Below are 13,268 nucleotides of genomic sequence, written 5' to 3' on the forward strand. Positions count from 1 at the left end.
CAGCAGCGTGGGTGGCTTTCCAGAGAAGCCTGGCCAGGAGGTGGGGCAGCACAGCTGGCTGTGGGAGCACTCGGAGCCTCTGGGCTTTGCTCCACCTCGGCTCCGTCAGCTGCTGGTCACAAAGGCTTCCAGCAGGAACTGCTGGCTGGCCCAGCTCTGGGAAGACTCACTTGGAGATACAGCACGTACTGTTGCCCTTTGTGTTGACTCTTTTGGGCTCAGCCAAAATAGTATCTACGAGTGATAGCCATCAACAGGCCTTTCCTTCTGGGTTGCCTGTGGTGCCCAAACAAGAGATTTTGGTCATTCAGCCATCTTGACATAATTATTAGAAGTACTGACAGACTCAGCTTGCTCGGTGGAGGAAAGGTCATAAATACAACATTCTATGCCTGCCTCCATCTCTCTGCCCAATCTTCAGTCTCTTGCTGCTTTGCTGGTGCTACTTCTGTCTCCTCTTGTCACCACAGTACCTAAAACTCCTGCATAAACCTGTGTTGTGGAAAAACCTCCTCTGGGTCTCTTGGGGCTGTGCCCTTTTTGTGGGGACTGTATGAAAAAGCTGCCACCTGCCCCTGAGAGGTGAATGGTAAAAGCAGAGATGGGTGAGCCCAGAACTGACCCTGCAGGAGACAGTGCTTGGGTTCCCTGTGTCTGGGGCACCATCATGCATTTAGCATCAGTGTGCTCCGCTTCAAATGGGAAGTACCTATTTCAAAAGATGCCTTTAGCTCACAGCTTTGAAATCAGTAGTGAATGACAAATGTAACTGTGTGTAGTGAGGGGTGGGGGTGTCTGGAAATAAGTTAAAAGTAAGAAAATATGGCTATGGAGGTGCAAAACAGCAAAGGTGTTCTTTCATCACATATTTTTCCTATGAAAATACTCATCCTTGAAGACACCCAAAGTTTGCAGTCTGAGTTCTGTGTAGCACTTGTTTTAGAGGCTGCACAATGCCAGTATCTGTGGCAAAAGAAAAGAAAATGTAGACATTTTTGGCCAGGCTTTTCTGTCTTTCTGTAGGTAGAGGGAATACTGAGGCTGTGGAAGTAACAACAGAGGTGGATGTGGCATTGCTTCTCTCTGTGATATACAGTGGAATTAGTGCAACTTTGACTGTAAAATGCATTTCTAATTAAAGCAAGAAAAACAGTTGTAACTTTTATCATCAGCATTAGATGCTGTAAACTGCACTGTGAAGGTGCAGTGGGATGACTGCCATGATTATCTGAGCCAGGGGTGTTTTGTGTGAAATGTGTCCCTGTCAGGGGTCTAAACTAATATTATTTCTCCAGGTTTTCTTTATGATGGTGGCGCATTCCGGAGGGTCATTATTTATGTGCAAGTTCTTGGCTTTTTTCCTCCCTTCTGCTTACTTAAGCAAAAGTGACTCAGTCTCCTCATAGGGAAGTGTTTAGTTTGTCTGTTGAATTAACACTGTTGTGTTGTGTAATCAAAAGCAGTATCTTTCCATTTGTGTGGAGCTGCCAGTCTGAATTACAAATTATTTGACAGGCTGCTCAAGTGAATCTCCTTGTCATGGAGAGTAAGTATGGTTGCAGTAAGGGCATTTTTGTTTCTATTGATGTTGTCAGGGGTTTTTGTAGTTTTTGAGGGACCAGTTGCAAACAAGTTTGAAAGTGAAGAATATTTTTGGTCCCTCTTAATTTAAACACGAGCAGTGTTCTCTCAAGCACAAAACACAACTTGGCCAAACAGATAAGACACAATCCTGCTACTAATGTGTGGGAGTGTTGTAGCTCAGGGGAATAAACAACACTTAATTATCAAGGAATACTTGATAATGCTTGCAAGCACAGCCTGACACCACAAGTGGCTTTAGGATTAATAGAACTGCTTCTGGAGTATTTCCTTAAGGTGAATTCATTTTTAAAAATACGGATGGTGCTGGTCATGAGGAGACTAAATATGTAAAGTCACTATTTCCTCTCAGATATCTGTTTTCCAGGAGCTAGAATTTGTTTACAATTGGTAGTAGAAGCAAAACAAACAAATGAAAACCAAACAAATTACAAGTGCACTAAAGAAACACTATTTGATCATCAGAGTAATCTGGTTTTTCATGTTTTCCGTGTGTGTGCATGCCTCTCTGGCTGTGAACTGGGTTTTTTAATATAATATTTTAACATTGGTTCCAAGACTGCAGAAACTTAGGTACCTACTCATTATTTAAATATTTAGATTATTGACAGATTATACAGTTCACTATTTGAATATTTTTTCTGTTTCTGCTTGAACCAAAATTAAGGATCCTCTGTATTACTGTATTTCTTTTAAGACATGACTATTTTTGTAATGGAGTACAAAGTAATTACAGACTAATTTCCTTAGTAGTTTGAAGCTGAACAGTAGAACTCTGCTTTGGCTTAAAACATTACTTTTGAATTTATAGGACTGTTCTGAAGAAACTGCCTCTATTTTGGTGTTTGGCTCACCAGCTCTTATGGTCTGCCCTTTGAAAATATTTGAGGGTTCCTTCTTGGACAAATTGCCAATCTCTTGATCCATTGTGGATCTTCTCAAAAAATAGACATGGGGGAAAGAAAAGTTGTGTGGGGAGTCCTTTTTAATGGTAGTACTGATTCTTGTAATGAAAGAGCAAGTACGTTTTTAAAGATGCACTATTCGTAATTAATGCTAACAAACTGTAAGGAAAAAGAGGACACAGGAAAAAAAGGTTAAAAAAAATAGGGTTGTCATTAAAGTGCCACTCCTCTGAGAATGATTTCAGTACCTGTGGGTCTAAGTGTTAGTGTTCTGAATGAGTCCATTGTTGAAATCAGCTGTGCAAGAACTAATCAGTATCTGATAGAATTGCTTTCCTAATGTTTTACTTTTTTAAAAAGTAAAATTAGATTGTTTAGTTTTGTAGTTCACATGAAACTTTATTACAGTAAAGTGTTTCCTTAGACTATCTTCATAAGCAGTTTACTAATTCTGCTTTACTTTGCTGTAAAGCAGTTTTACTCTTGTTGGATCAGAACCAGGCCATAACTTTATGAGCTGAAGTTGCTGGGTCAAGTGTATGATGTTAAAAGCATCTTCAGACACTCATCATACATGACATGTCATGGTATCTTGTGTCAGAAGTAGGACAGAAGCTTTTAGTGCTATTTCATGGTTTGAAGAACTGAGTTGTTCAGAACAGGCACTGACCCATATCCCACCAGTGTGGAGTTTAAGTTGCTTGTCTGCACAGAAAAGAGCACTTTGAAAAGTACAGGATTTCCTTCCTTTCCAGGGTAGTGTGGCCTGTGGTTCTGTTTGGAGAATTTTAAATGTCCAGTGTTTGTACACAGGGCCAGATGTGAAGCTGTAGGGCAGCTTTTTCAAACGAACTGACTGATGGGGGTGGTAGCATCTGCTTACAACATGAACCACAGTGCGGGCACGAAGGACAGCGCTGTGTCTTCAGGATGGCTCCAGTTCCAGCTCAAATTTCTCTCTTTTCTTAAAGTAAAGACTAGTCTAAGGAGAAACCGTTATTGCAAGTCCTATCTGCTGAGTTTCATTCATGGATTGATCACCTTTCAAAACACGGGCTTTAACAATGCCTGGTGCTGTGTGTGACCACCTCTGTTTGAACAGCTGGGTTTGCTAAACAACAGCTTAAGAGGTAGCTTGCTCTCCTCTAGATACATATTTATGAGAGAAGCAGAGAGGGCAGGGCTGCAAACAGGCAGAAGCTGAGTAAACTTTCTCACTTAGCCAGCTGATGCTAATTGTGTCCTGCCCTCAGTGCACACCCCGATGACAGTTTATGGCAGGGCCATCCGCTCAGTGCGTTCAAGCCAGACGCAGCCCGTGCCACGACTCCATCCCTTCCCACTCTCAAGATTTTTGTGGTTTGATTGCTATCTGGGCACCAATAAACAGCTGTAACCTGATCTGTTCCCCATTTGTCAGGAAGTTAGGCAGTTCCTTCATGCATGGCAATGATGTCATTTACAAACAGTTGATTTTAATTTTTTTCTCGTCTGGGAACGAAGGAACTCGTCTTATCTTTTGTTTTACTACAGAAGAACTGACTCAGTAAATAGGGTTTGATCCAAGTCCTCTGAAACTGATGGTAAAACACTTTACTGGTGCTCGTATTTGGCTTTGTTCAACCATCAAAACAAGGAAATCTTGCACTAGAGTGAGTGCAGGCCTAAGCACTGCCCAGCGCTGCAGCCGGGACTGATGTGTGTGATTGATGAGTGCACATACAGTTCTTAATGAGCTCTTGTTGACTGTGTATTCAGTACTACTAAATTAAAAAAGTAAGTTAAGAGCTGAGACATAATCGGCTTCCAAATGTTTCCTGAAATCAGTTGTATATTGGGAGTAATCTTTGAAGCTGTGTATAGGTAGTATAAATGCATATATAGAAAAATAGAGTTACAGCCTGTGGGTCATGAGTTTTTATTTAATTGTTTTGAACTGGCTCTGTTCAACATTTGATCACTGTAATGTAGCCATTTTAGGTGCTGTCTCAATGCAGCATCAGAAATGATGTGATAATAGAGAGCAGTAAGCAGCAGCTCAGCAGTGTTGCTGTTGGAGCCAGTCTGCATGGGAGAGGGAAATGTGTGTTCACACCGCTGTGTGCTGTGAATTAAAGCACGAGGGAATTTCAGGTTATAGAAAAGAAAAAGAAGAAGAAGAAAAAAAATTTAGTGTCCTGGCCAGGGGCTGTGTGTTAGCAAGTGCTAACCTAACATAGATTCTATAATATGAGAAAATTCAGATAGCTCTTACTTAGTCTAAGTGTGTGTTTCTGCTAACCAAGCTTCTTTGTTCTTTCAAGCACACGAGAACAGGACCATGTACCGTGGCTGAGGAAGTCGCAACAGTGCCAGCTATTTAAAAGTAACTGAAACCAGGAAATGATACTTTCTATATTCCTCTCCCTAGAGGGTTCCTGAAAGCTTCCTGCATTTATTGGTTCTATTCCCTGTCTTGGAATAGTGTTGGCAGCTTTGATACCACTCGCTATTGCTCTGTAACTCCAGCAAGGTTTATAAACAGCCTGGAGGAGCACAGGAAGGGTTATCCACAGATAGCCCATGATCCTGATAACCATAAGTGCCAGTTGTGGTCATAAACTGTTTGCAACAGTTTCAAGGCAGAAGTTATTATTTTTTTTTTTCCTGCAGGTTGAACCAATTTAAGGATCAGGTGGTAGCAGGGGTGATACCTGTGTACCTCTATTAGTTCTGCAATAACTTTATACCATCAAAATAAAGACTTCCACAAATGTGCTAAGAAGGATCTCATAAGTTTTTGGAAATCACATAAATAATGTTTGTGCTACTCTCTGTATTTTGCAGTAAGGCATGTATGTATGCATGTACTGAAGTGCAGTGATTAAAGAGAGGTTTGTGATACAGAGGAAGAGAGACCAAACTTCCAGAAGAGTTTGGTACAGAAAGGTCTGCTTCTTCAAAATCTGGCCTTTCAGAAGTAGTTGAAGCATTGGTTCTTGCTGATCTTTCATGAGTGTTTCAAGCATATTTTGTCTCCCATCCAAGGGCATTTTTTAGCATCAATCCAACCATGCTATTTAGTTGCAGAGAATCCAGTTTTATAACATGATCATGGCTATGGTTAGTGGAACTTTGAAACCAGTCTGCCTTTCTGGGAAGCACTAAAATGTGGGATAAATGGAGGAATGCAGGACTGTCCTGTGCAGAGCGGAAGTTGACTGTGTTATATAAAGATCAGATTAAAAAAACTTCAGGACTTCCAAATAGGAAGTAGTGTTGTTTATGCCCCATTCATCCTTCCCTCTCCTGCAGTGTAATGCACATTTATTTACCGAGAAAAGATGGCCATGTTTGCTATTTCAGCACATTGTTGCCTTTCTAAAGAATCCTGGGGAGAAAATAAACAGCTGTCGGGTGGCTCTGTCTTTTCTCTCTTTATGCCAAAAGTTTTACTTGACCAGAAATTCTTCTGTTGTTGGCTTACTGCTGTCTTTGACCATATGCACGTCACAAGTTCACACTGGATGGATATGTGTGTTTAAAGCTTGTGTTTTTCTCGTTGTGTACTTAAGATATTTGTTTGCTGCTGGATTACCTTAACCAAGTGTTTGTCTGTAGGTATAGCTTGTAATCGTGGTTACACTGTATATGATGGGTTTCTCCTGTCTCTGATTGTTTGACTTCTTTTCGCAGTATGTGGATTTTCAACAGTTTTACTTGATGCAGAATCTTAAGTTTAGGCAATAATCCTAAAATCAAATTTCTTTTTGAGGAGTCTGATATTGCCTTTGTGAGGGATAAGTGGAAGATCATGCTGTGCTAAAAGATCTGGATTTTGAAAGTGCTCTTTGATATTTTAGCTGTCTTAGTGGTTCTTTGGATTTTGAACACACAGTCTAAGTCCATATAAATAGGGAAGGGAAATTACTGTTGGTACCACTGATGACTCTGTTGCCATCTGCAGAGCTTCAACTTGTCTTGAAAGCATATAGAAAAATGTTTTTTTGTGATCTTGAACTGTGACAAGAGGAATCCAGGCTGAAAACACTTTTTAGTTGTGTTGAGCTTTAGTGCATTTCTCCAGTGATGCTCCTATGGGGTGTAAAGGCAAGCTAAACCCAGTCTGTGACTTGCTTGGAGTCTGTTTGTTTTCTTTTTTGTTTGTTTGTTTTTGCTGGAAACTACATCCTGTTGGCTTCCCATATCTCCAGAGATGCAAGAGACATGGGAGGCACAATTACATAGCTTAATCAGTGGGCTTGGATGCATCCATGTGCTTCTTCCAGGTGTCTATCCCATCCATCTTCTCTTCCAGGCATCTGCTTAATCCATGCCTTAACCTGACCTTTCTTTGCCAGTGTGCGTGCTTTTTTTTCCCCTTCCTGAAATCTGTGGAGGTCCTCCTATGCTTCTGGTTTCCAGGCTTTTTCTGTGATCTCCAGCAACTTGTTTATTAGCTTGCTGGGAATTTCTGGTGATTTATTTTTCAATTACGCATAACTTTACACATTTAACAGGGAGATGTATACACAATCATTACTCTGTTGAGCAGCTCTGGGTGGGATGTAATGTGCAAATGAGAAAGTAGGTTGTGTTTAACGTAGATACTGGAACATTGATAAAAATGTATTACAAGTACAAAACATCCTTTGTTTACCATTATAAACCACAAGTTTTAAAGGCAGAGATAGATTTTAATGTCAGAATGTGGTACCATGCACAGATGTCCTTTGATCTTCCTGCTTGCTTCTGTTGCAGAGGAGTCCATGGTACTTGAATCCAAGGGCTCAGTGTCAGCTTCCGTGTGGCTGTGAGCAATATCCTCCCTTTTGGCTGCTCTCAATCTACTGTAATGGTGCCCACAACCCCTGGTAGAAATTATGTAGTAATCTCTGACAGTGCTCATTGAAGATAAATAAGAACCATGTGGGGGTGTGAGGAATGGCTGCAGTTCTCTGCGTGCCTCTTTGCCAGGATACGAGGAGAAAGGTCACTGCTACTTAAAGCAGTCCTGCTTGGAAATTCCTGGCTGAGACCTGGCTGGGCAATTCACTGAAGACAAAGGCTCTGGTTTATTGTTCCTATTTTTGGAAATAAATACTTATGATGCAGCCAGGTCCCTGAAGAAAGCAGCACAAAAAAATGAGTAGAAGAGGGAGATATTTGGATGAACCTTCACCACATTTCCTAATGGGCTGTATGTGCTCTGTATGCAGTGTTGTCTGTGCTAAAGGGTTTCTGAATTTGCATATAAAAATAAATTCTGTTTGTTGCTGGACATACTTTCCTTGGCCAAACACATGCTCTCTCAGGCTTGTTTTCAAAACAGAAGAGCTGTTTTGTGGGTGTAACTATTGGAAATCTGCCCGAAGAAATTGCATTCTAGTAACTTAAGCACCCTCATACCTGGCATGGAGCTCTTGGGAGATTTTTTTTTCATGCCTTGCTGTTGAACTTCAGTATAGGGTTTGCATTTCTTTTTACACAAAATGACTTTACTTGTGGAAATAAATACCAAGCTTGGTAATCCCCTCCAGTGACTGCCAAGATGCCTCTGGCAGGCTGTGTGCTGGGGTAGCCCAGCCCTTCCAGGCAGCCTGTACCCTCTGTGGCATCCCAGTTCAGAGGAATGTGAGTGGGAAGGAATGTGGCCACCTGCTGTGTTCTTGTTTTCATATATGTTTGCCCTTTGGGGATGCTGTTCCTGTTGGAAGATATTCCTGAGTGTGCATTAATCCCCTTGTGTGGAGGAGACAGTCAGACTTCAACTGTCCAGCTCAAGCCTATGTGTAAGAGCACACAGAACTCCTCAGGGTGGACACCTCAGGGGAGGGCAGGGGTTTGTGCAGAGTGGGTGGTGAAGCAGGGACTAGCTGCAGCTGGAAATCCTGGTGGGATTTGTGGCACTCTCACTGGGGAGTGCCGGGCCACAGTGGTCTGTGTCATTGCAGGCATCTTCCACTGCCACACCTGGTGTTCGTGGCACCTGCTGGAGCCCTGGAGCTGGAGCAGTGATGCTGCTGGGACACTGGGCTGCTGGGGACACTGGGCTGGGCACTCAGCTGCTGTGTGGGAGGCTCTGGGGCAGCCCTGAACCTCTGCACCCACAGGGCTTGTGGTGGGGCCAGACCTGCTCTGCACGGCAGGGACACCGTGGGTGGCTGCAGCTGAGGGAGATGTACCCAGCACATCCTGAAATGGAAACTCACTCCCTCGGGAGCTGAACTTGCACTGTAACGCTCCTGTGCGATCGTGGAAGTCACTTGGGGTTTGTGTTGCTAAACACAAATGGGACGAGTGTTCTAAGAGGTTGTTGGACCCAAACGTAGTGAGCAAGGAATAGATTTTTCCAAAGTGAATGAAGTTAAAAGGTTAAAAAGAAATTATCAGAAGTATTTAGTGGCCAGAAGCATTCTCTTCACTCACTTCCACTGTAAGAAACAAGTATCTCCCATGCTATGTTTAGTGGAAGCCTGCCAGTGAAACTGTGCAAGTTGTCACTTACATCTAAATAAAATCACAGCAGCCTACAGGAATTAATTATTTTATTAGCTAGAGGAAAATAGTTCTGCTTTCCTCGTTTGGTTAATAATACCCTCTATAATGTGCCAAGGTAACTCTCATTTCATGCACTTTGCATTGTGTCTCCATACACACTATGTATAGAATACAAACGTGTTTCTCTGCTCTTTGGTCAGACACAGCTTACTTTAAAAAACCCAAACAAACCACCACAAACTAAACAAACCCAAACAAAAAAAATACAACCCCACAAAACAACAAAGCCTAAGTAATCTATAGAGAATCTCTAATTCTAAAGGGACTTTAAATCCTGTAATTACACTTCTGCTGCACTTAAAAATTGTTTAAGTACCACATGCATCTACAAGTCAGCGGTGCAACAGAGACATGAAAATAGAGCCTTTTAAACCTTTTAATCTGTAATTTGAAAAAATTGACCATAGGCAAGTATGTTAAAAAGAAAACATTTTCAGTGTGAATAATGAACTTTAAAAATAGCTTTCTTTTGTACTGTGTCTGTTTGCAAACCCAATTCAGACAGCCTGCTTAGATTTTTTTCATTGACTGCCAGTGCAATACAGGTTTTTTTGCTTTTTCATGTCAATATAAACTGCATTATTTGTCTGCTCAGCTTTCTTCATTTTATATAGCTCAGGTTGAAATCCCTTATGCTTTGGCACGTTATTCTCTTTCTGTTCCACAAAAGTCAAGTAACATACCAGGCCCCACAGTGATTCTTGAAATACATGAATGATGTGTATTCCATTAAGAGAGTAACAATATCCCATAAAGAACAGTAGATTATTTTTCCTTGCCAAACTGTACTTGTATGTTACTTTAATACTTTTTTTGACTCAGTGACTAAGGAGGGAATCTGATGCAGCCCACATTTTGTCATTAACATGATGTTGTCAAGCACAGATCTTTGAAATCCTTGTTGCTAGCATTCCTCAGGAAGGTGTAGGTGTGAAATATGCCTACTCCAAACCAAATTCCATAGTTCTAGTCAGTGCTTGACTGGTCTCCTAGGAAACTTTCAATAATGGAGTCTCTTGGCTTGGTGATGCAGTCTGGTGTGATCAGATTTTTCCAGTTCCCTGTAATTTGAAAATGTTGTGCTTAAACAAAAAAAAAAAAAAAGTCATAATTTAATCTGTTCCATAGAGGAAAACCCTATTCTCTGTCTTCTGTTTTAGTCATAGTCTAAGATATCATGTTCTTTATTCATTCTGTGGTGACTTCTGTAGAATTACTTTAAATCGCATGACCTTTAGAATAAATGATTTTGGAGGTATTGAACCATAATTGCTGCGTTTGTGTCTGTCTCTGAGTCAGTGTGGCTGGGAATGCCTTGCATTGCAATCCTCTGTGGAGGTCCTCCTGTCCTTTTGAGACCTACTTGTGGGATTTTCTTCTCGTGCCTCCAAAAGGCTGCTGAAACTGAAGTGGGATAAAGATGGAGCAATTTATCTTCCAAATCTGTCCCAGCAAAATTTTTGGGTGTTCAAGTTGATTGAAGCATTTGAAGTATTTATTTCCAGTTTCTTCTTTGCTGTGCATTGGATTGCAGGCAGGAGTTTTATTTCAGTGCAGACAGTACCGGTGGCTCCTGAGACTAATCTACAGAGTTTGGCTGCTGTGGCTATTTCAGATAGACTTGAATTTCATTGCAACAAGAGCTTTATGTTTCTCTAAAGGCTCTGTGCTCTGACAGGTATGTTTGCCTGACTGAGCAGAGGTACATCTGAAGTACCCTGGTACTTGGTTGCAGAGCATCACATGAGTCATTTGCAAGGTGCATTTCTTCTACAGAGTGGGAAGTGGATTATCATCTCGTGTGTTAATTTTGCTGGTGTCACATAGAACAAAATGGCAAGCAGTGAATGATTTTTATACTTAGGATGATGTCTGGGGTGTCTGAGGGCAGCTAAGCCTGCGGTGGTGGACAAGGCTGAAGGGTTAATAGGAGTGTTTTCCATGCACATGTTACCAGGCTGATGAAGGTAAATCCAGAGGTTTTCTGAGAAAGTGAAGCAGCAACGAGCACTGTGTCTGGAATGCTCATTGTAGGTGATTGATTTTATTTCCCTGTAAGGATTAGATCTCATGGGCTCTGCTCAGAGGGCAGCTGCTGCTTGCACTTGGGCTGAATTGGGGCACTGCAGTGTTCTCTGGCATCCTGGCTGGTCTGATTTAATACTTGATTTTGGACAGGGGTCCCTGTCCTCCTCATAGCTTTGAATTACATGGTTTAGTTATTCAACATAACGCATAGGGTTCTAAATGTTGTTTAACAGTTTAACTGGGGAGCTGTTCAGTGGGATTTTGTGACCCCATTGGAACTGTGTTAAAAGCTCTGGAATGTGAAGAGGAAATGGGTTGCACGGTCATTTGCCTGCATGCAGTAAGAGGGCAAAATTACTGCTGCTATAATGTACATAGGCTCTGAATAAAAAAACCAACCAAGCAAACCCCTGCCCTTTTGTCTCTGCCCAAGGACTTAAAAGCACTAAATGCTGTTCTGTGGGGGACTGATTTCCATGGCTGGTTTTTTTGTCTTGTTTTCATGAAGAGGATGAACCACAGGCTTTCAGGGGAGTTACTGAGGTTGGGTGAAGTTCTCTGGCACCATTCAGTCCTGTGGTAAGAGGTCACAGGATTAGCTCAGACTGAAAACTAGTAAGTTATTTTTGCTTTGAAGATTCCTTCCTGTCCAGTAGTCATACTAGCATTGGTTTTGCCTTGAACTAGTTATTTGAAGAGTAGACAGGTTTATTTGCTTCCTTTTCCCAAGGAGAATTTTAAATGCAGCACCCTTGTCCATAGCAGTTCTTGTTTGGTGACGTTTCAAGCCCATAATATGGCAGTGTATTTGCCTCCTCTATTTGAATGAGGTACAGGCAGGTACAGGCTGTTCCATGCATTTTTCCTTATAAACTGTGCCCTGAAAACATATTAATACGTGTTCCTTATTTTTCTCCCCCAGATAAACTGCTGGTCTTTACTGTAGCCACTAAAGAGACCGACGGCTTTCACCGCTTCATGCGAACTGCAAAGCACTTCAACTACACAGTGGAGGTACTGCACGTTTTGTGCCAAATATTCACACTGTGCATGCTGCAGAACAGAGCCAGGAAAGAGGAGCTGACCTTGTCTGAGCCTCCTTCTGTGCTGGGACAAAGTAAAATAATGGCAGAGCTTGGGGCAGGGAGGGCACTCGCTGCTCTCTCTGTTGCTTACCTGCTGCTCCCCCTCTGAAGCATCACAGCAGGGAGATGCTTCCATTGCCTTAGGAGCTGCTTTACAGATTTGTAGCCCTCGTGGTCAGCATCCTCAGCCACTCACAGGTCCTGTCATGGTTTATCATAGAGCCTTGTTTTTCAGTGTGGCTACTTTTGTTTGCGTGAGTGCTGCTGGAAGCTGTGCTGCGCTCACAGGGCTTTGGATCTCTCTCCTCAAGAAAGGCTGGATCACTGCTGCAAGGAAGGAGGGAGGGTTACAACTGAAAATGTCACTGTTTCCCAGGAACCTCTAATTCTGAGAGGACAATGCATTTCTGTACTTCTTACCAGCCCTTTCTGCCTCACTCCACGCCCCCATATGTCACGTTCTTAGGCTGGCCTCTGCATGACCTTGGGAAAAGGGAGGGCACCAACCTTCTAAACTTTCTCCACAAATTGGTTCTGCCAAGAGAAAATCCAGGAATTCATATGGTGTTATGAAATTTTTCAGCTTACTTACCACAGTGCCTGCACTATAAATAGGAAATTATTTGGGTCTCTAACGTTTGACTTCTACCACTGAATTTCAAGGACTGGGAGAACCTTTCTGAGTATGACAAAGCTGTACTAAAGCACCTGGGAAGCCTGAGCTCTGGGTACATCTCTTAGCTTTGCAGATTTGTCTGAAACATTAGGCAATGTAGTTCTTCCAGCCTTTATACGTTCCAAAAATACTGTGTTCAAAACCCATAAAGAGTTTATTTTTTTCTTTTTTTTTTGATGGGTAATCTGCTATAGTACTTGGCTTGGGGGGAATTTTTTGATTAGCTGATTTTTAGCAGTGAGCTGTATAGTGGGGAACCTGTCCTTCCTTTTTTGTGCAAAAAGACTGGAGCTTGCAATTTGAATTAATTATACCCTGATCCACCAAAGTCTCTTGAGCCTCCTGTTCCTAAAATGATTATATTGAATTTTAAAGGTCTCATTCAGAATGTTTTTCTAATAGAAATTTTGGTACAATTCTTGCCTTTTTTTT

General features: G+C 41.9%; 1 protein-coding gene across 5 annotated transcripts in view; it reads left to right on the forward strand.

The window, feature by feature from the left end:
* Positions 1-13,268, forward strand: part of PLOD2 (procollagen-lysine,2-oxoglutarate 5-dioxygenase 2) — a 66,687-nt gene that overhangs the window by 21,727 nt on the left and 31,692 nt on the right. For all 5 annotated transcript variants that reach the window (XM_050308459.1, XM_050308460.1, XM_050308461.1 and 2 more), the window contains one exon: positions 11,998-12,089. In XM_050308459.1, the coding sequence (XP_050164416.1) occupies positions 12,054-12,089 (36 nt within the window). In that variant the 5' untranslated portion in view covers positions 11,998-12,053. The remainder of the gene's footprint in view (positions 1-11,997; positions 12,090-13,268) is intronic.

The sequence above is a fragment of the Myiozetetes cayanensis genome, unplaced genomic scaffold, assembly GCF_022539395.1.
Source record: "Myiozetetes cayanensis isolate MyiCay16 unplaced genomic scaffold, myiCay2020 scf13, whole genome shotgun sequence".
In the NCBI taxonomy this organism is placed as follows: domain Eukaryota; kingdom Metazoa; phylum Chordata; class Aves; order Passeriformes; family Tyrannidae; genus Myiozetetes; species Myiozetetes cayanensis.